General features: G+C 39.2%; 1 protein-coding gene across 1 annotated transcript in view; it reads left to right on the forward strand.

Annotated features, from left to right (window-relative positions):
* The window catches only part of ARHGAP42 (Rho GTPase activating protein 42), a 166,579-nt gene that overhangs the window by 110,477 nt on the left and 33,208 nt on the right, over positions 1-22,894 (forward strand). The window contains exons 6-10 of the mRNA XM_067289754.1: positions 2,831-2,941; positions 9,674-9,778; positions 13,584-13,713; positions 18,646-18,746; positions 20,856-20,965. Of these exons, the coding sequence (XP_067145855.1) occupies positions 2,831-2,941; positions 9,674-9,778; positions 13,584-13,713; positions 18,646-18,746; positions 20,856-20,965 (557 nt within the window). The remainder of the gene's footprint in view (positions 1-2,830; positions 2,942-9,673; positions 9,779-13,583; positions 13,714-18,645; positions 18,747-20,855; positions 20,966-22,894) is intronic.

Below are 22,894 nucleotides of genomic sequence, written 5' to 3' on the forward strand. Positions count from 1 at the left end.
GGGCTTAGGTGGAGCAGCCCCCAGCAGAGCCAGGGAGCGAGTGCAGAAGGGAGCAGGGCAGGCAGCTGGGGCTTTGTGCTTGGTTCAGGGCAAGGCTGGTGCTTGCCTCAAGCCTCCACATGTAGTGAGGTGGTACTCCTACTGGAAATACCATTTTTTTGGCTGCTACTATCACACTGAAAAATACTTCTTTTTAAACCCACTCTTTATTTTGTTTCCTGAAGTTTCTCGGTACCTCATCGTGTTACGTGGGTGGAAGGGTTACTGGCATGAGTAGTTCTCATACCATCTTTTTTAGGCTGTTTCATAGATCTCAGTTGGGTGTAATTCAGAGTACCTTAATTAAGCAGCTACAGTTTGACAGTCCGAACATCTCATATGTAGGGTGGCTTACATATGTTTTTCTTATTGAAATATGCTGGATATTGTAAGAGCCTACAAGGCTACTGACAGTTCGTGTAGATTGATCCAACTTTTCTCCCTTAGCATCAAAAAGCTACATAATATTTTCTTTTGACTACCTATGGAAATCCACAAGAAAGCAGAAAATGGTCTGAATTAAGTGACGTGAAAAAGTTAATACACTCTTTATTCCATTTCCATGAAATCTGTTCCAAAATGAGACATATATGTAGAGACGAAGATTTCACTCTCCAAGCTTGTGTGAAGATGTGATATACTTTTTAGTGATATCCTAGGTCAATTGAAATATCGCTCACTATAATTAGGTATCACACAAATAGAGACTCAAAATCCTATCCACCAAATCTTTTATTTTTTACATTCAGTTCAATGTCATATAAAAATGTGCGAAAATCCCTTCAGCTTCTGAAACTTTAAATCACTTCCAAAGCGGTTCTTAAAATCTGAATCCTCAACGTTCACACAAATTCATCAGCTTCTACAGAAGATGTATTTTGGAAACTATGATTTAATCCCTGTACCCTAGTGGTGATTATGGCCTTAATTTAGGAACCCATCCATATTTGAGATGGTACTTAGTTATCCTAAGTATCATTGCAATTACACTTTGCTTAAATGCTGTTCAGAATAGAGATGGATTTAATTATGGATTTAAGTACTTCCCTGAATCAAAGCCTGAAAAAGCTCATTTCTAAAACCAAATTATGCTGTTTATTTACAATTAAATGTGAGAACTGAGGTCTGTCTCAAGTGCTTATTGACTGCACTTCTGCGAGGGAACATTTGCTGGGCCAAAGTGGTAGCACCTGGTTCTGTTCAGCTATATTGCATTCCCTACATAGCATATTTTTTTGTGAAATAAAAATATTAACACACAATATGAAAAGAAACAGTAGCTGAACACACTGTATGAATGGCACATGGCAGGATTAATTTTGTGGTAAAACACTCCGTTCTTGGAATTTTGAGTGTTCAATCTCTGTTCCATAATATTAGTTTTTGTACTTAATTTCCTGATTTGCTTTTTATAGGCATTGGAAGGAAATGGTGCTGCTAAATCATTTGAAACATACTGTTGAAGCCCATGCTTTCAAGTGGTACTAGATCACTATGGATGTGGGTCAATATTGTTAAGAGTCTGTCTGGCCTAAATCATGATAGTAGCATGTCCTTAACTAAAGAAGCACTGTTAATTATATATGGTGCCTTTGAAGACAGAGTACTGTATGAAGGAAAACACTGTTTTTTCATGTTTGCAATGTTAAAAGTACTAAACTCTTTTATGATGAATTTGCTATTTTAATGTTTGCTGTCAAGAGGAAACAACATCTAGCTTTTCCATTTTTCCCACACTTGTTGCTTTCAATGTCAGAATTGAACTGGAGAATATACAAAAGTGCAGTGCTATATTTTAACTGGCATAAGTCAAAAATAGCTGAACTGCTTTTACTCATACTGTCCAAACTTGATAATGTTTCTTTTTGACCAAAGACCAAAAACTGACAAATTCATCCCAAAAGGGTTTGGGCTTGCTTGACAAAGTGATTTGTTACTGTAAAGTGGGTCCTCAAATGGAAACTGCATCTCTTCTCTAGTATTATCCACACATTACACTGCCTGTTTCTTATGTCCCTTTCTCGTGGCTTGTTTAAACTGAGGTTGAGAACCTATTACTCTTCATCAGCTGAGAGAATTAATTCTTTAGCTCTTCTGGCAGAAGCCTTTGTTTTGGCACTGCATCTTCATGGTGGATGGTATTATTCAGGCATTTCTGACAAATATTGCCTTGTACTTCTGGCATTTTGAAAATGAAAATATAAAAAATAACTGATTTATGAGGGTAAAGGCTTGAATATGCTTATATTCCCAGAGAACATGACCAATGCTATGAAGTAATAGGCTGCAAGATTTCTTTGTTAAAGACACTTTATCTAAGAGAGAAAACAAAACTCTTGAGAAGGTATTTGAAGCTAAAAAATACATGTTTTTGGTGTATGTGGTACTCAAACATTTCAATAGAAATATTAATCATTCTGTCCCTCCTTGATTCCTGTCCTCCTATTCTGTTTCTTATCCTAAGGTTTCCATATACCTGGAACAGAGTTCTCCATACAACCTTCCTATGTTTCCTTCCAGCCTCTCTTAAAAACTGTAATGTATTAAGTGCAAAAACAAAGAGGAAACCAAACAGGAGTGGCGAAAAAGCATTGGGTTAAAGTGTGTAGCGTTAGCTTCTTAAACTTGCATTTAGCTATTTTAAGTAGGTATTCTAATTTCCAGAAAAACCGAACCCCATAAAGCTTGTGAAGTAGATCTTATGGAAGATCTGTTTGGTAATGACAAAATCCCGTGTTAAAGAAGTTGTGAAAGTAAAATAATGTTGTCTATATTTCATTTTGCTTTCTAGGCAGATACACAGATTGACAGAGAACATCAAAACTTTTATGAAGCATCATTAGAATATGTTTTTAAAATTCAAGAAGTACAGGAGAAAAAGAAATTTGAATTTGTTGAACCTGTAAGTTTTATATTATATTTTCTTTACCAAATTTAGAGTGCCTGCATTTAAAGTTGAAATTTTAATTTCAAATACCTATTTTTACTGTCCTTTTAATTGTGATTACAGATCATTTGTATATAGATGGACATGAAATCTTGGCTTGGGCATTTCCGCTGTTTATTAAAGGTTTATATAAGAATATCATGTCTACTGTGAAGACATGTGAAGACATGTGAAGTCGGATGACTTGGAGTGTGCATAATATTTTAATTGGACTACACGTAATGTTGTGTCTGTGAAACAAATAATGGATATTTCCTAATATTGTGGCTGAAATTTTGAGCCAGTTTTTGAATTGAAATATTCTGTGTATGTAGCATACCTGTCACATGCATTTTATCCAAATTATACGTGATATAATATGCAAAATCAGTTCTTCTGTAGGGTAGGTGGGTTCTTTTTTGGTGGAGTCATTTGTCTGTAGTTAACTGTGCAAAAAAAAAAGAAAGCATATCCTGAGACAGGAAAAAGAGGAAGCTAAAGTTATGGTAATAAAGTTATAAAGTTATGTTCCAAAGTCCATATTCAGGTCTGAGATTTGGCACCTGGACTGCATTTTTTTTCCACACTATCTGCTTGGAGCAGTCAGGACCTGAGGCTGCTTCAGTACAATGTGCTAGCACATCTCTATGGCATGTTAATGGTATTGATACTGCTCATATTGTGCAGGACTAGCTTGCCACTTGTCTTATTTAGTGAGTAGCTGTAGCCCTTGACAGAGAGCATCCAGTGTCACCTGTCCCTTCCAGCTGAGCACGCTGAGGGGAGCAGAGCATCGCTTGTCAAGGGGGAACATGACAAGCACAGCTTCCTTTTCTCTCTGCAAACCATCTTGCAGCTTCCTTGTAACTAACTGCAGTAGCATCCTTGACTGTGAAACAGGTTGAATTACATCTCTAACAGCCAATGTCACCAAAAAGAGCTTCTCAGACGCCTTCTTTCCATGAGAGGACAATCTATGGTATAGTGAATGTTTGACATTGATGCAAACTAATGAACCTGGATTCAGCAAGCAGTACTTATAGAAATCCTATCTTTATGGCATACAGCTGCCAAATCTTAGAGTCTAAAACTTTCCTTGGATTCCTAAATGAGAACATCTTTCTACCTGTCACAGATTAATCCAGAGTGTCTCTCTCTGCCTACTCCTGCAAAATTCTCACATCCTGGAAAAATCTAGCAATCTTGACCTAGCTCTGACCCTGGTACAGGAGACCTCATGCTCCCTTAAAGTAATAGAAACTTGCTGTATTGAGGAGACTTTGTACATCAGGAAATACTGTTTTGCAGTTGCATACAGTTAAAATAGGGCATCTTTCATTCCGCGTGCTAGACAGAAAAAAAAGAAATTTAATTTTAAATATCTTGGCTGAAGATATTGAACTGTATCCTTTTGACCAGGAGACCTGTATGTAATGCACAGTAGAGGGAAGATGAAAAAAGACTATTTGTCTCTTTTTTTTTTGGAGGGGGAGGGGAGACAATGTCAATGCCTTGATTAGCTTAGACAACGTCCCATACAGCTGTCCCCAGGCTCTGTGAACCATTACAACAGCGGCTGTGAATTACCAGAATGAAGGAGTTATTTATCAGTGCATCAGTGCTGATGCAAAGCAAGCAAGGGAAGTTGTTGGTAAACTCAGTGTCGTGTACCTGGGCTATGTTGTCACCGAGTATACAGTTCTAGTAGGCAAAATTAACTTTGACTAATCGGTTGCCATGCTGTGGCAGATCAGTAGGCTGTGTAGTCCTGTGTGCTGTTTGTTGCCCTTGATATTGCAGAGGAAGGTACGGGAAATACTGTGGTGGCTGGGTAGTGATAGCCCTTTCAGGAAGTGTCTTCTGCCCCAAGTGTGTGGAGGTTAGAGTCTAACATCAGGTATAAAAATTTTGCACCTTCAAAATTTGTAAATTTTTATTTCTTGTATGTTGCATATAACACGTTGGAATTGAAACACTTACTAAGAACGCAAAATTTCAAGTATGCTAAGTAGATTATAACACATATCAGCAATAACGTGAGATAAAGAAAGAAACGGATCTTCAAAACAGACTCTCTAAAAATGAATGGTTTATGCAAGTGATCTATGAAGAATGAGCATGTGCTTCTAGATGCAAATAGATAAGGACGAAGACTAACCTTTTAAAGTCAGATATCAAAAGAATTACCCTATTACTCATTTTCCTCTGGGTGCTCAACAGATGTTCAGATGCTAGAAAATGCCTGTTGGAGCATATATTAAGCCATTCCTCTTCACAAGCTGTGCTAGTCGTGGGGTTCCTAGTACCTGTGCTGCTTATGCCTCTGAGTTGTCAGCTCAGTGTCACATCTCTGTATAATTTTCAGTCTGGCGGGTTAGTAACAGACTTGTATTTTGTTAAACTCTCCTTCAAAGAGCCATTCTGTTAGTGCAGTGGCGGAGGACGTTGAGATGCCCATGTGGAAGAAGGAAAAGTTCATGTCCTGAGAGCTGAACTCAAAAAGGAGATAACCTGCTGCACTGCAGTTCCTTCCAAGATCTTCGGGTTGTCTGTGCCAAAAGATATGGGTGGTCTGGAACAGGATGGGAAACATTGCCAGCCTTGTTAAACCTAGGGAAGCAGAAGCTGCCGGAGTGGAGAATGTCCCTCTGCTCCAGGGAGAGGAAGAAATTGTGAGGGATGAGATGCTCATGGCTCGTACTCTGAACAGGAGATTCTGGTATTTAGAGGAGATTTCTGCAGCTGGCCCTCCTTCCCTGGGTTCCTCTGCTGTGCTGTGCCTCTTGCCTCGAGGAGTTGCTAACATACAATATGAGTAATTGGCAACTGCCTGTTTGTGATCCTCCTAGATTTTGATATTTTTCAAGGAAAAAAAATATATACTAAAGCTTTTCATTGAGATTGCAAGTGTGAACCTGCTCTCAGGTACAAATTAATTTTACAATTTACCTTGCAGCAGGCTAAAAACAAAACAAAGTAAGTGAAAATAATCGCTGCTGCTAGTTTTGCCATTTTGGGCCTGGAGAAACTAGTCAAAACAAACGCGATTTTCTGGGGATGTACACTTTTTAAGAGTAAAATACAAACTCTTTCCTAGGAGTAATGCCAGGATTCCCACTGGCCTGCAGGGATCAGGGCCCAGAGTTCAGAAACAGTAAACTATCGGAAGTGAGAGGAATGGTCCGTTAACTGTCACAAAAGCCCAAAAGTGTTTATTTAAAGAAAAAAAAAAATCTGAGTGTAATTGCGTGTAGTCCCATGAGACTTCACTTTTTCATCCAAAGAAAGTGTGGATAATAAAACTCAAAGTCAATTTCCCATTTCTTGGATTTCCTACATTATTAGCCACATTCACTTTAATCTGATGGATAAGTACCTTCTGGTGCTAGCTACTTGTAAATAAAATGAAACCGGGGAGACAGGGACTTGTGGCTGATGCGCTGCAGGCCAGAGGTTAAATTCCTCTCCTATCCGAAACCGATGTACAGTCATCTTCCTGTGAGAATGAAATGACCAAGCAGTTCTTGAGGTCACAAGCTCTACATAAAAATAAATAAAGTCTCACGAAGGAGCTGGATTTTGTTTCAGGTCCTGTGTTGAAGTCTTTGCAGCTCTTGCAGCGTGCAGGCAGTGAGTAGTATTGCATTACTGAGTTCAAGCCTTGCTTTTTATTGATCTGACTGATTAGTTATTCAAAAAGGGGTCACTACAAGGGACATGTTATGCTTGAAAAATTGATGTTATCAACACCTCAGAGATTATATGTAATGTTTGATGAACCAAGTCACCTCTTCACATATGAAAACCGCCTTGAAACACATTCTGAAAATCTTTTTTGATTAAAAGGATGTCTGGTTATTTATTTTTTTCCTGTTATTTAAAATAAATGCCTTAAAACTATGAGCCTGACTCTAGCCTCAGTGCCGCCTGTAACATCAGCAACAACACAACACCACTAGCAACGTAAGTGTAGGGCAAAAGTACCTGACTTTTAGATCTCCATGCAATGCTATGGCAGTGCTGCTGCCTGTCCTAAGGGGAGAGAAGAGGGTGTGAAAAAGCATTACAGTGCAGGCCCTTGGGGTGCAGGGTGTTTTCTGGTCCCCTTCACTTCCACCACTAGCAATACGTACATAGGAGCAAATAGCATCCTCAATATCAGTTTCTTTAACCCAGAACATCAGTAACCTGGACTAGGACTGGCATAAAATAAGCACATTTTTACTTTTCCTTTATTCCTGTTTTTCTGTGTGCTTAGAGAGTATTTGACCAAGAGACTTTCAAGGCCAGAGCCTCTGCAATGCACAACTGCCAGAACAGCAGAACAGCAGTTTAACTCAAATGCATTCAGAATTTGTGTCTTTTTTCTTTTTTCTTTTTTTTTTTTGTTCTGCGTGTTTTGTGCTCTCGGATAACTTCAACTTTGCTGCCATCTAGTGCCAAATGCTTCCCCCCCCCCGATGCTTCTCGGTGTACTACATTCTCAGTAAAAGCTGTTTGTGTGACAGAAACTGGTTTTCTTTCAATATTCAAGCTGAAGTTTAACCAATTTGTAGTACGTTCTTCAGAAGTGGCTTTTAAATGGATCTTTAAAAAAACGGGCATAAACTGACATGCTGAATCTTTCCCCCACTATTTCTTTCACTGCAATTTTGGGTGTGCTCTGACAGTCTGCCTAGGCTGCAGTTTTGCTGAGTGCTCATATTACTACCACAATTCTTCTTTCACTGAAAAAGATGGGTTTAGCAGTAGGCTCTTTCTTACGGTTTAAGTGAACCCACCTGCTCTTGACTGAAGCAAGCTAGAGTAATGACAGGAGTGGGGGTGCTGCTGTATCTGAAGGTGCTGCTGTGGCTGGGGGTGGTGCTGAGTAACTGCGTCCAGAGCATGGGCAGGAGCCTCCAGCCCCTGCACAGCTGCAGCACAGCACAGCCTTAGCTATGTGCATTGGCTACTTCATTCATAAGCAGATTGGAAGATTTTTTTTTTTTCTTTTTTAAGGGTTAGAATTGCTCTAGAAAGCTCACAAAGTTGTAAAACTCTTTATATTTGCTTACATAGTTGGAGCCTTTTAAGGTAATTTGTCATATTTTGACCTTCATCAGAACCATGTGAATAACCACTAAGAGGCTTTCAGGGCCAGATCTTCAGGCTGCCCAGTGTAAATCATTAAAGCTGTGACAATTTACGTGCCAGCTGAGGAGGTTTTGCTTGACTGGGTTGTCTTTGTTGTTTGCCAGTGGGATGCAGTTCAGAAATTCACACCCGCTGACAGGCCCCCTGAAAAGTCATGCGGTGTTTAAAAAGCAGCCCATGCCCAAGCATCTTTGCAGCTCCTGGGCCACCAGGAGACTTCACCACCTTTGCCTGAGGCTGCTGTTTCAGTTGCTCTTGCAGTACAAGCACAAACCAGGCAGGAGGTCATCTTCCCAGCCTTGCCTTCACACTTATTATCTTGTGCCAGCTCCCAGTGCTCTAAAGCCCTTGAACTGCTTTAGCTTACTAATGCAGGAAAAAAACTGGCTTTCTGAGTCAGAGCTGCCCACTGAAGGGCTCCCGATACCAGAGCTGGCAGAGGGGTGTGCAGGACACGCGGCGAAGCTGAGGGGGAAGAGAGGAAGAGCTGGACGGGGGCAGTAAGACCTCCTTGAGATAGCAGCAAGCCATAGCATTAAGTCCCCTGCCCTCAGAGCTGTGACCTTGTCTTCTCATCCTTTAAGAATGAAACTTTGCGCATTAAAGCGTGTGGAACCTCTTGCAAGTCTTGAATTGATGGGGCTCTAAAACTGCACAGTACTATTTTAGCTATTCCCTTGAAATACATGCATTGCCGTCATACAGATCTCTCTTAGTGAACAATAGAAAAGAGTGAGGGAGAACAATTTAGTGAGATTTCTCCAGGCAGGGATAAGGGTAGATTTAAAGAAAATATAAACATGATGAAAGCCACATTTTAAAGCTGTTTCATTTAGAATAATCTATGATACGGGTGACACAAAGAAAAGTGTAATAGATATGAATGATGGAATTTATGTTACCTAACTCTAAACAGTCTAAGCTATTTCAGTAGTTGATGGAGAGAGATGGATGCTTCCATTGGATCATTCATCCCATCCTGAGAAAGAAGTCTAAAAAAGGAAAGGAGAATTACACACTTGAAAACTTGCATTTTTCTACTGAGTTAGAAGGCAGCCTAGACAACTAGTTATTTAGACTAGATGATTAATTTTTCAATGGATATAATACAGTAAGATAAATCAGGCCTGTTTTTCTGCTTTTGTTATTGTATGTCCCAATGAATATATCTTTTTTTTAATCTTTACTTGGCTGTATTTAAGTTAAATTACATATACAGAGGGAAAGACTCCACAGTAAAAATTAAATGCTTCTTACTAAATAGCATGTGATGTAACTTACTGCAATGTCTAGACAAACATTGTTTTAATTTATAACAGATTAAGTTAGATGGCATTTTAAAACTAATAGGTGGTAGGAATGTTTTGCTGCTGAAAACAAATTAAAAAATCAACTGTCCTTAGTTTTTGCTTTCTAATATTTACCTGAATATAAGAGTTTATCAGTCGTTTAAGAACTATCATCGCAGGCAGTATTCCTTATTTCTAAGTTAGTGTGTGTGTTTTACTTGTAGTGTTTAATTTTAAGAGCACTTGTTAAAATATGTAATGCTTCTTCAATTTACCTTTTCAGCTTTTGGCCTTTCTTCAAGGATTATTTACATTTTACCATGAAGGATATGAACTGGCTCAGGAGTTTGCGCCATACAAGCAGCAGCTGCAGTTCAATTTACAGAACGTAAGGCTGATTTGTATTTATGCCATTTTGTTTGCTAATTTGATTTCAGGATATTAAAGCAAACTTGTAGCGTTTTATTGGAACTGTAAATCTTGCAATGTTTCGGTAATCTGAAATCAAATTAATATGTAAATAGGTACAAAATAGTTTGTAAGCATAATGTGATGAAGATTGCGGTCAACAAAGAACTCCAGAAAATCAATCCAGCTAGTAAAGAATGGTGCAGTTTGTTTCTTTAAAATCGCAGGTTGCCATAAACAACTTGTTCTGCTGTCCACTGGCTTCCTGCTGGATGTGAAGCATCCTTTGGAAGCCCTTCCTTGACTGTACTCTGGATTTAGTCTGCGTAAGAGAACTGGTGGGGCCTTCCTCCATGGGAAGCAGCTTTCACAAGCATTAAGTTCTAGTGAAGAAAGGGTTTTCTTACACATATAGAGAATACTGTCAATTGAATAGATGGATCTTTTGCTGTAGCTTGGTCTAAATTTGGGGCTAAGGGCCATGCAAGATGAGATTGTGACCAAAGATTCCATGGCTTTCAGAAATAACATTTTAAAAATGCATTTAATCAACATATTTTTTCCACCCATCATAACTGCTGTATACAAATAATATTTCCCTGTGAGGAAATCAATAGAGAGAATTAATCTTATTTTATTTTAAAGTTTTGTGGTAGACTCAGACGTTACAATTCCAAGGACATATGATCCATTATCATTTGCTTTTAAGGGGAAAAGTAGAATTAAATGTGTTAATATTGGGCCAATCTTATGTTTTTTCATGCCAAATATCTTCGAAGTAAAGAACAAATGAAAAAAGAGTGATGGAAATTTATCATTTTACTCAAGCTGTTGTATTTTTGGAATGAAAGCATTTTTTTTTTCTTCAGAGAAGAAAAGACACACACCTAACAGAAACTGTTGTAGCTCCACTAACATTAAAGAAGCTACAGCAGTGTAGAACAGCTGACATCAGCCTTTGTGGATAGTGCCTTGGCCACTAAACTTAGGTGGCATGAATATGTCTGCGAGCACAAGGACACTGTACTACTTCCAGAGCAGGTGTTACTCCCTGGGGATTGCTGGAAGATGGAGCAATAACCCTCTCCCTCTAGCATCTCATTCTTACAGAGGTGTGTGGTTGCTCAGGCTTGGAAGATGGCATTGCCTGGCATGGTTAATGTAGGTCTGTGTTCTTAGTATTACTGCACTGTTCCAGGTTTTGTCCTCCTTAGCCCTTTCCTGTAGACTATTTATGTCTGTTGCCCATGCACAGATATGGATCTCTTTTAAAATGCTGCCTGGGGAAATAAGACTAAAGTTCCTAGATGATTAACCTTCTCCTTTTGAGTCAAAATGCAAAAGTTCATCTTTGTCCATAGCACACATCAGTCACTTGTCCTTTCAAATTATGTATTTGCTATGTTTTCATTTGCTGCTGAGACTGTTTTAGCTAAAGGCACAAGGGGTCAGTGTTGTTGCACAGCACAGGTTCACTGGAAGGGTGAACAAATGTGCTTCAGTCCAGTGATTTATTTACTTTAATGTGGCGAGTTCTGATAGGAGCATGACAGACGGGAGCACAGACCAAAACTGGAAGTGTAAGACAGGATGCGTTGATATCCTCTATGCATAGATGCTGTGAGAAACAGAATTATTAAAATATTTTCTCAAATTCAACATTAAAAGCATATTCAAACTTATTCTCTTGTTCAGTAGTGGTTAAGTGCTACTTGAAGTTGTAAGTCTGCATCAGACAAACATATGCATGAAGATATAGTGGGATACAGTACATTGTTTACCCCTTTTACAGAGAAGTTTGGAAACTGGCTCCAGGTCTAGATTCATGGCCTTTTTTTTTTTGTCAGAGGTCTACCTGTTGACTCAGAGCATCACCCAGCCTCAGAATGAGCTGCAGTAAAACTCTGTAGGTCAGGACAAACTGAAGGCAGTGTCCAGGCGAAACTGTGTTCAGGCTATTGTAGGTGTCAGTAGTACTCCTCTCCCTTGCTTTGAGTGTTAGTGGTGTTACAGTCTTGCAGATTCATTGACCCACAGTGCCTCGTAGTCCTCGTGGCCTACCACGACCTGTCATGTTCACTGTTTCAGCTGGCCAGAGGCTTATTTCACGTGTCGGTTTGGCTTGGTTTTCCGCAAACAGATACAAAATCCTGTGTGCTTAAAAAAAGTAATTAAAAATTCACCAGACAGGGATAAGTTCTCAAAACGAGGATGTTCCTTCCTTCAATGGCATGTGGTCCTAATCTAAAGCCTTTAAAAGTCTTTAAAAGCCTTCGCTTAAGTTTGGTCTGAAATGGTACTTCATCCTAAAGATATTTTAAAAGTTCTGGGAAAAACTTTACCTTTCTCTCTGTTTCATTATTAATTAAATAATATTTGCCTTATTTACGGCAAGCATTAGGAAGAGGAAGATTTAATATATGTATTATTCTACCACTATGTAAATCCATAAATGTTCTTTATTGTCAATTTCTCTAATTGGCACATGATAACTGGTCTGGCATATGTTGCATAAACTTTTCTAAGCATCTCTAGCACCTTACATCTTCACAGCTCTTTGCAGTCAGTGGGCTCATAACTAGCTTGAGGTCAGTCCATACTGTTGCTAACTTACGGACATTTTATGAAGGTAAGTGCTAGTGCATAGCTTCAAAATGTACAGCCACAGAAAAGGGGAAAGTATTCAGCAGTATGTAAAGCCCTGACAACATCTTTTGGATTAGCTGGGATTAAATTCCGTGGGGTAACTTTGCAAAGACATTACAAAAATTTTTATTTTATCCTTTTACCTGTAGGAGCGAAGGGTGTTCAACATCTGGTGTACCAGTAGCAGTCTATTAAACCTCTGATACCTCAGAATAGTTCGCCTGTAGTGTGTTAGCTGTGTGGAGGGAAATCCTGACCCCACTGAATTCAACAGGCAAAATGTGCATTTAAATGCATACAGACATTTACAAATAGGAATTACTTAGCTCTGTGCCTAATTGTTTGTTGGGCCACATGCTTGGTTACATGCACGATATTTATGGCAGACAGAGCCTTTCCATGCACTTGGCACAATTCTGCCACGTGTGACCTGTTTTGTACCTAAGTAATTACGTTACACTTAAATGTGGTGTTCACAGAGTCATGTCAGAATGTGTACGTGACAGTGCTGATACGAGCCATCAGCAGCTGTGGTGTTACTGAGGGTATGCGTACACAGTTTTTTGCAGGCAGGTTCAAGCTTACTGTTTCTGCATGTGGAGAGACCACGGCCATCTAGTCACATTAGCCCGGCGTTAAGCCAAACCCGCTGACTCTGCACTGTACTTTCAGAGGGGCTTATTACTTCAAGTTTGGGGCTATGCTGTCTGCAGCTTCTAGTTTACACCTGGCTTCTGTCTTGGTGCCCTAAATTACACACACACGCACACACACACACGCACAGAGAGAGAGACAGAAAGAGAGAGAGACTGCAAAATACTATGTAAACATACCCTGAATATAGGAAATGGCATCCTTTCTGAGGTTAGTGACCTGCAGAAAGAGGAATGCTACTACTCTCAACTATCAGTTTCCTCGACACTTGTGTTTAAGTTGAATTCTTCATTCCACTGTTGGCATGACTTCTAGAGCAGTAAGGAGTGTGGGTTCGTTTCTGTTCGTGTTCTTTTTATGTCTATGACAAATTCTTCTGCTTGTCTGTATTTGATATAGTCTCTCTCCTTGGCATTATTAGTAATTAGTTTTTCATTTCATCATTGTTTTAGTAATTACATGAAATATATATTTTTTTTTGTTAGACCCGGAATAACTTTGAAAGCACTAGGCAGGAAGTGGAGAGACTCATGCAAAGAATGAAAGCGGCCAACCAGGATTACAGACCACCCAGTCAGTGGACAATGGAAGGCTATCTCTACGTGCAGGAAAAACGTGAGTGAAGAGTTGTACCTTTTAATTTAATTTGAAGGTACACCAGAAAAATACAAGGACGAGGAAATGGATTAGTTAGCAGGACTGCACAACAACTCTGAAACTGAATGTCACAGATTTTCCTATGGTTGCTTTCCAAAAAGGTTTAAAGGAGAAATAAGTTTTTGATTATTCAAGAAGCACTCCGAGTAGGAAAGGCCAGATGAAACAGTGATAGAAACGCTTGTATACAACTCTGCTCTTGCTCACTGGGTCCTTGTAGGCAGATCCCTGCTATTGGCCATCTCAGTGGTCGAGTGGCAGCAAACTCGGCTCAGTCCTCTCACTCCGAGCTCTGGTGCTGCCTGGCTCCTCACTGCAGAAGCTGCAAACTCCCAGCTGTCTGCAGTGGCTCTGCATGCCGAACCTTGCAGGCTCCTGAACTTTCTCTGCCTGAACAGACTCCATGGTTCATCCATTAGGAGCAACTTCCCCCTTTCACCACTGACCCAGCCACCTAAAGAGTAAAGGAGCATGCACATGATTGAAAACAATTGAAAACAAAGATGCCAGAAGAAGAAAAAGCATCTAAATACAGTCTGTCACAGCTTCATAATAGCTACAAATCTATACCTAATTGTTATTCACTTTGTAAGAAATGAGAATGAAGCGATGTCCAAAAAGAATAAAGGAATAGCATTAAAGTTGTCATACTCCTCTGAGAATACTTGGAAGAGCCTAGCAGTAAATCATATTATGAGGGAAAACAGAACAAGGAAATATGTGTAAAGTCAAATGAGAGAATGCAAAACTATATGTGATCTGAGGTATCATCTGCCACTGTTTTACAATCTAAACAGTGTAGAAAAACAAGCCAAATTAGCTGCATTAGGCAGGATCATTGAAAACCTCAGTAAAATAGTTTTGAATGCATGTGATACCCAGAGCTTTCTTTGATGTGGAATCAGTCTGATGCCAGAAAAGTAGACAGCAGTCATTTGAGAAAATGTGTATGTGCTTGTGAAAGTTTGCTGTACCTTCAAAAATGATTGAATACAACTTTGTTTACAATCTGATTTCTCAATCTAAAATTAAAATAGAAGGTATAGCAATGTAGAATTCCAGTGTCAGACCTGGTCCCACTCAACCTCAGTTTTGAGGCTATCTTCTCCTTCAGCCTGTTCCTCCCTTTAGACAATACCTCAAAAGACAATGTGGTGTTAAAGATAATTATTTTCCAGGTAGCATCCTGAAATTAATCTTTATTCCATATGTGAGATAGAAAAAGAAAATCTCAGTGCTTATAATAGTTAGCCTCATCCACTTTTAGCCTCAGTAAGCACTGAAAGATTTAAGAAGAGCCCCTATGTTTTAGTTGAATAATGATAAAAGAAACCTGTGTTAAGTGGAAATTACACTGAGCCGTGTTAATGGGGGAGGGAGGAAAGGAGTGAAGCACTGGGCACATGCTGTGCTTCATTAAATAGTGAGAGGCCAACTTGACATCCTCTTACCGAAAAGAAATTTGTTCATTAGTTTATTCTGGAGTAAGAATAACAGGGTCTGTAAGCTGTGTGTCAAAGGGAAGGCACCAATTGTGTATTTCCCTGTCATACTGGTTTACTTTCCTGCAACGATTATCCCCTAGACTCCTGTCAAATTTTAGACAACTGGGTTAATATTTGCTACTCTTGAGAATATAAATAAATATTTTATATATTTAATACTGATATTTTGCGAAGTGATAGATATGTTTATGGGAAGTATGGCAGTTGGCCTTAAATTGCTTTTTATTCACATGGGTAGTCATTATGAATAAAAAACTTAAAGTTGCAATGTAGGTGTCTGGTTAGAATATTTTTTTAACATTAGATGTATAATTTTTGATTTCATGAAGTCTCATCTCAAAAACAGGTGACTTCTCAGCCATCTAAAACTGCTTTGAGAATGCTGCTCCTTTTTATATATGCTAAAAGAGTTGATGAAATACTACCAGAGGAAAAACTACACTAGAATTACTATAGATGTTGTTTTGTTAAAAAACAAAAATTACCATATAGGAACAGAAAGCTAACTTCTGAGGATGGGTAAATAGTTGACTTACTGTTGCCAGTGCTGCATTATATTACTTTCCTGTGAAATGCAGACAGTGTGAGAACATTCTCAGAGAATGCTTGTGACAGAGCGTGTAAACTTCCGCATTTACATTTGTGGATTGCCAGGCAGCTGGTTTACATAACTGATGCAGTCTTTCGTGCACCTTTGTGGAAGGCAAAACCATTGTATCTGTAGCAAAATTGCTGTGTTTGTTTTTTCATTCAGTTTAACTATTTACATTAAAAAAAAAAAGAAACTATCATTTTTAACTACTTTCATTTTAAAAAGAGTTAATATGCCCAGATATGCGTTACTTAAAAAAGGAAAAAAAAAATCAGTGTCATATTTTTTTCCCAATGGTAGCTCCCTTTGAAATGAGTTGGGAATTCACACGTGGGTCAAAAGTATCATCTTGCTCTGTCCTATTCTGAATTTACATGGTAGTTAAAATACTGCATCTATGGTTTTGCAGAGAGAGAGCATGTTTGAATGCCAGTCTCTGAAGCATAATCTGGTCCAAGAGGAAATAACACTTTTCCTTCTTGGATATCTCTTCACACATAGTCATTTTGTTTGGTCTTTGAGGCTGAGTACCCAGAAGTTACGTCTATGCTTGTAAAATAAATGGGACTATGCTCTGGCACGGCAGTCAATTTGCACATAATATCCCACCCAGTATGCTAAATTTCCTGTCCTCAAAAATTGAGAACTTGTGTCCAAGTTACATGTTGAAAATGGCATCTGGCCAGAGCTACCCTCTCTCAGCCGTTTTTCTGGAAGAGTACTAATCGGCCTGTACCAAAATTGAGCCAAGGATCATTCCAATAATGTCAACTTCCAATGTCCAAAAATGTTCCCAATATTGTTTAATTTATCAGTGCAGAAATAGCCATAATGTTCTGGCCCAAGTGGGAGCAGTCACATTGCAAAAACCTACCTGAATTATCCTGTCCTCTGCGGTGCAACACTCTCCAGATGTATCCATAAGAATTTAGGAGCTTATCTTGTTCTGTGTGCTACAGTAAACAGATTTTTTACAAAAAATTATGGGAGATGTTGGCTGTACTTCTAGGATGCGTGGAGAGTTACGGAGATGTTGGGAGGATTTACCCTGTGTCCTCATAACAAAGTAAGAACACGTTATAAAAGCTTGTATCTAAGCTAGGCTAGCAGATGAAGTTTACAGAATCACAGAATCGCTGAGGTTGGAAGGGACCTCTGGAGATCATCTAGTCCAACCCCCCTGCTCAAGCAGGGTCACCTAGAGCACATTGAACAGGATTGCATCCAGGCGCATTTTGAATATCTCCAGAGAAGGAGACTCCACCACCTCTCTGGGCAACCTTTTCCAGTGCTCTGTCACCCTCACAGGAAAGAAGCTTTTCCTCATGTTCAGACAGAACTTCCTGTGTTTCAGTTTCTGGTCCCATCCTCTCGACACCCTCCCTTCAGATACTTGTACACGTTGATAAGATCTCCTCTCAGCCTTCTCTTCTCCAGGCTAAACAGGCCAAGCTCTCTCAGCCTTTCCTCATAAGAGAGATGCTCCAGTCCCCTAATCATCTTTGTAGCCCTTCGCTGGACTTGCTCCAGTAGTGCCACATCCCTCTTGTCCTGGGGAGCCCAGAACTGGACACAGTACTCCAGATGTGGCCTCACCAGGGCTGAGTAGAGGGGAAGAATCACCTCCCTGGACCTGCTGGCAATACTCTTCCTGATGCACCCCAGGATACCATTGGCCTTTTTGGCCACAAGGGCACATTGCTGCCTCATGGTTAACTTGGTGTCCACCAGCACTCCCAGGTCCTTCTCGGCAGAGCTGCTTTCCAGCAGGTCAACCCCCAACCTGTACTGGTGCATGGGGTTATTGTTCCCTAGGTGCAGGACCCTGCACTTGCCTTTGTTGAACTTCATGAGGTTCCTCTCCGCCCACCTCTCCAGCCTGTCCAGGTCTCTCTGAATGGCAGCACAGCCCTCTGGTGTTTAAAACATTTTGAGCTTAAGCTCAAGGGTTTTGTGTTTAGATTCACTAAAGGTCCAGAGCAATGCCTGAGCAAAACTCAGGGTAATCTAGGAGTGAAAACATCTTTTGCATCAGAAATCCTATGTTTCACTGTAGGGTTAAGAAGTACTGTGATGTGCTCTCTTCAGGATAAGGCGTGTATCAACATAGTAGAAGATTGTAGCAGAGCCATGTATGGCTCCCTAAATAGAAGTCTTGGGAATCCCTAGGCACATTATATTATGGTATTGTGAGTGTGTGCAGTTGTCAGTTTGTGGACAGTTTGAGCTATTTATTGCCAGAGCTAATGTGTTTTCATTTTTAAAAGTACAGCTCAGTAGCCTTTGTCTGAGCATGGCCACCTCTCTTACAGAGCAGCTCTTTTCTTTAGACTCAGCACCACTGTTATTTCCAGTTGGCAGGATCCCATTCCAAGGCATAAAAGGCAAATGTTTCTTCCTGAAATTGCCACCTCTGCTATCCAGAATTTTCTCCCTCCTCTCTAAACTCACTGTCACTCACTATTACTCTCACTGTCATTTAACTTCACTATCCCTTTTTGCTTCCTTTCCTTCTTCCCTTGGCAGACTAATCCTATCCTCCTATATCTCTACCCTAGCAGAATGCTGTTACCCATCCAGTTGTTAGAGAGTCAGTCTGCTGGAACTTTGGGCAACATCAAACAGATATTTGAAAATTAGACCTAAATGCCAAAATGAGAGGGAGTTTTGATTTTGTATGTTACATGTGGACAGTGTTATATTTCATCTCTCTACTGTATAGAATTCCAGCTAAAGTAGTGATAAAAGCCTCAAAGAAAAAATTATTTCTAATGCTGTATTTCTTTAATCTAGGACCACTTGGATTTACATGGGTAAAACATTACTGCACTTATGGAAAAGGAACAAAAACATTTACAATGTGTATAACTGAAACAAAATCTGGTGGAAAAGTGGTGAGTATTACACAATCTCTAAAATGGGCTTGTATCTTCCATATTTTATATTAAGCATTAAGAAAGTGTTAAAAGAAAGAAAGATTTGATGAACAAAGTGCAAGACTGTTTTCTTTTCATATATGAGCAGTGTATCTTATATGCAGCATATATAAATAGAATATCCATTATTTAAATAAAATATTTCTTAGGTAACATATAACTATGTACTAAGTATCTCCTCTAATTTGATGGTTCCAAATATGTAGGCAATCACATGTTGCACAGAATCACAGGATGGATGAGGCTGGAAGGGACCTCTTGGATATTATCCAGTCCAACCCCCTGCTTAAAGCAGGATCACGTAAAGCAGGTTGCTCAGGACCATGTCCAGTTCGGTTTTGAATATCTCCAAGAATGGAGACTCCACCACCTCTCTGAGCAACCTGCCCCAGGGTCTGACCATCTTCACAGTAAAAAAAGTTTTTTCTTATGTTTAAATGGAAGTTCCTATATTTCAGTTTGTGCTTATTACCTCTTGTCCTGTCACTGGGAATCACTGAGAAGTGTCTGGCTCATCTTCTTTACTTCCCCCTCCATCAGTTATTTATATCAATAATATCCCCCTGAGCTTTCTTCAGGATAAACAATCCCAGCTCTTTCAGTTTCTCCTCGTATGTCAGATTCTCCAATCCCATAATCACTTTAGTGGTCCTTTGCTGGACTCGCTCCAGCAGATCCATGTCTCTTGTACTGGGGAGCCCAGAACTGGACACAGCATTCCAGTTGCAGCCTCACCAGGGCTGAGTAGAGAGGGAGGATCACCTCCCTCAACCTGCTGGCAATGCTCTTCCTAGTGCAGCCCAGGATACCATTGGCCTTCTTGGCCACAGGGGCACATTGCTGGCTCATGGTCACCTTGTTGTCCAGCAGGACCCACAGGTCCTTCTTGGCAAAGCTGCTTTCCAGCAGGTCAACCTCCAGCCTGTTCTGGTGCATGGGGTTATTCCTCCCTAGATGCAGGACTTGGCATTTCCCCTTGTTGAACGTGATGAGGTTCCTGACAGCCCATTTTTCCATCCTGTTGAAACCCCTCTGAATGGCAGAACAACCATCTGGTGCAGCAGCTGCTCCTCCCAGTTTTGTATCATCTGAAAACTTTCTGACAGCACACTGTGTCCCATCATCCAGGTCATTAGGGAAGATGTTAAACAGTGTTGTCGTAGTATTGATCCCTGAGGGACACCATGGGTGACTGGCCTCCAGCTGGGATTTGTGTTGCAAATCACAGCCCTCTGAGCCTGGCAGTTCAGCCAATTTTCAGTCCATTTCACAGTCCACTTATCTAGTCTGTACCTCATCAGTTTGTCTATAAGGCTGTTATGGGAGAGAGTGTCGAAAGCCTTCCTGAAGTCAAGATACATAAAATCCACTGCCTCTTCCTTCATCCACCAAGCCAGTCATCTCATCATAGAAGGCTATCAGGCTGGTCAGCCGTGATTTCCTCTTTCTTGTCCTTTATATATTTGGAAATGGCTTTCACGAGGATTTGCTCCATCACCATCCCAGGGATCAAGCTGAGGTTGACCAGCCTGTAGTCCCCCTGATGCTCCTTCTTGCCCTTGTTGAAGAAAGGGGTAACATTTGCTTTTTTCCAGTCTTCAGTAGCCCCCTGCCTTTGCATCACCACAACTTTTCAAAGATTATTGAGAGTGGCCTCGCAATGACATCAGCCAGAACTACAAGACCTAGGAGTTAGACAACCTTATCTTTAATCTTTAAAAATCTGTTTTCTGTGTGTGAAGGTTGATATGAGTATGTGATATGAGTTCTAACATATACCAGCAATCTTGTTATATATACAAATATTTGTATATGTTTTGAATTTAGGAATTTTTCTCAAGTATAAAACATGAATAAAATTAGATAAGAGATATGTAACAAAAACTATTCAATATATTCCTACTTTATGCACAGAGAAATTACTGTAAATGTTCCTGATTAATTGAATCCACTATCTTAATGCATGTTGCCTGGGACTGTTTGTGCAGTTAAATTCAAGGTGTGGAGCCTGGCTGTATCAACATACTGTGCTAATTTTGTATTTTTTGTTTGTTTTTTGGATTACAGAATGGCCTTGTCACCAGCCCACCAGAAATATTCAAACTAAAATCTTGCATCAGGAGAAAGACAGATTCAATTGACAAACGTTTTTGTTTCGATATTGAAGTGTTTGAGAGGTTTGAATTTTTTTCATTGTATTAACAAAATGAATATAATTAAAAATAGAAGCATTTGCAAGCAGTATGCAGTAATTACTATTGTAATAGGCATACATATTTCTCAGTAGGCTTGCATCCAGATAAATCAGACTTTCAAGACTTAACATTTAGTTGCTCAAATCTGTTTTTCTAACAGAAAATGCATTAAATTACATATGTGTTGTCTTAACTACATTATGGTTGCATGCAGGCAGAATATGGGTCCTTACAAACCTGTACTGCAACTGACTACCCCCTTTTAGAAATAGATCATAAATATTTCTTTAAATATTTATTATTGCACGTTCTTTATCAATCCCCCTCTTTCTTTCTAAAATTGAAGATAGCACATTGTTTTTCAGTTTTTTAAATTACCTTTAGGAATTTTTTGTCAGTTATTCCTGGATATTACAATTGCATAAAATTGTTGGAAACAGCTTTTTCGTATTTGAAGTATATGTGCACAGTACCTCCTAAAAATGATTTTTCTTTGAAGTTTGGATATAAAGTGAGAAAAACTGAATGAACCTATCCCTTAAAATATAATGAAATAGACTGACTTTTTGGGGCTAAGAAATATTTTATGACTGTTGCTCTCTTTTTAAATTCTATTCAGAAGTACTGCTGTTTTACATAACTTTGAGGTTACTTTGGTACTTGTAAATGTAATACATTACTCAAATTAGACTTTTGAGGGAGTTCAAGCTTAAGAAATAGACATTTGATATGAACAAATGTTGAGAAAATTTGGTCTCTTGAAAGCTGCTTTCAAGCTTCAATTGATAGCTCGAATTTGAAATTGGTAGCTTTTGTTTTTAAGTAGAATAGCATTTATTAGACAAATCTGTGGTAGTACCACTGTAAAGTTTTCAAAATTGAGTGTTGTCCTTTATCTGTAAAAGTATTTGAAGTTATTCAAGTTCTCTTCAAAGAAATAGTTATGGCTACTTCTTTAATTATTTTATTCCTCCTGTACATTTTGATTGACTTCAAATATGCACTGCCTTTAAGCTAAAGGCCTTCTGCAAACTTATCCAAAAGGTTGAAAGAAGTGTTGAGTACAAAGTTACTTAGTCGCTATTATAAGAGATATCTTTCAGAGGCTGATAGAAAGCTGACACTTGTAACTGATATGAGATTCATCAGGGAAGTAGTAAATTGTTGTGTGAGTCAGCAGACGAGATAAAACTTAGCCAACAGATTTGAGAAATATTTTCTGGGAATTCATAAACAAGGGCAAAATCATCTCTTTTGGATGTTGTATTGCTGAAACTTGGGTCTCTTCTAAGAAAGAGGAGATGCGGTGGCAGTTATGTTGGTAATTAGCTAATACTTTCTGGTTTGGGGGACTAAAATGCCCGTGTGTGTCTGTAAGTACATACAAATACACTATTGAAATACTCGGGATTCAAAAAGATTTTAGTAATGATTATATTTAAAAAATTATTAGCTAATTTTAAATTCAAGACTGAAAATTTCTTTGTTTACATGGAGTTTAAAGAGATGTTAGGCATCACCTGCAAAATACAGAGAACCTTTAAAAGTGATTGACATCAGTAAAAGATAAGTTTATTTAGTAACATAAGGCTAGCACTTTTTGTCATGAAAGAGCTCTTTCTACAAACATGCAGCTACAGCAATGCCTAAAATTCTGTTATGAGATTTTATGGGGGACTCCTGTTTCCAGACCCCTTATCCCACAGAGCTAATTCTCTCCTTGTATTCTTCAGCATTTATATGAAAACGTTGGAAAACCCATGCAGACTGATGGGCGCATCTCATTTCATGAGAGAACCATATTAACTGAAAGAGACCCTTTCAACTGATAACAGGGAACGCACATCATGAACACTTCTAATTGCCACAATTAATTTAAATTTTACTTAGGTATTTTTCACACCTACATTC

Source organism: Apteryx mantelli, chromosome 1 (assembly GCF_036417845.1).
Source record: "Apteryx mantelli isolate bAptMan1 chromosome 1, bAptMan1.hap1, whole genome shotgun sequence".
Classification (NCBI taxonomy): domain Eukaryota; kingdom Metazoa; phylum Chordata; class Aves; order Apterygiformes; family Apterygidae; genus Apteryx; species Apteryx mantelli.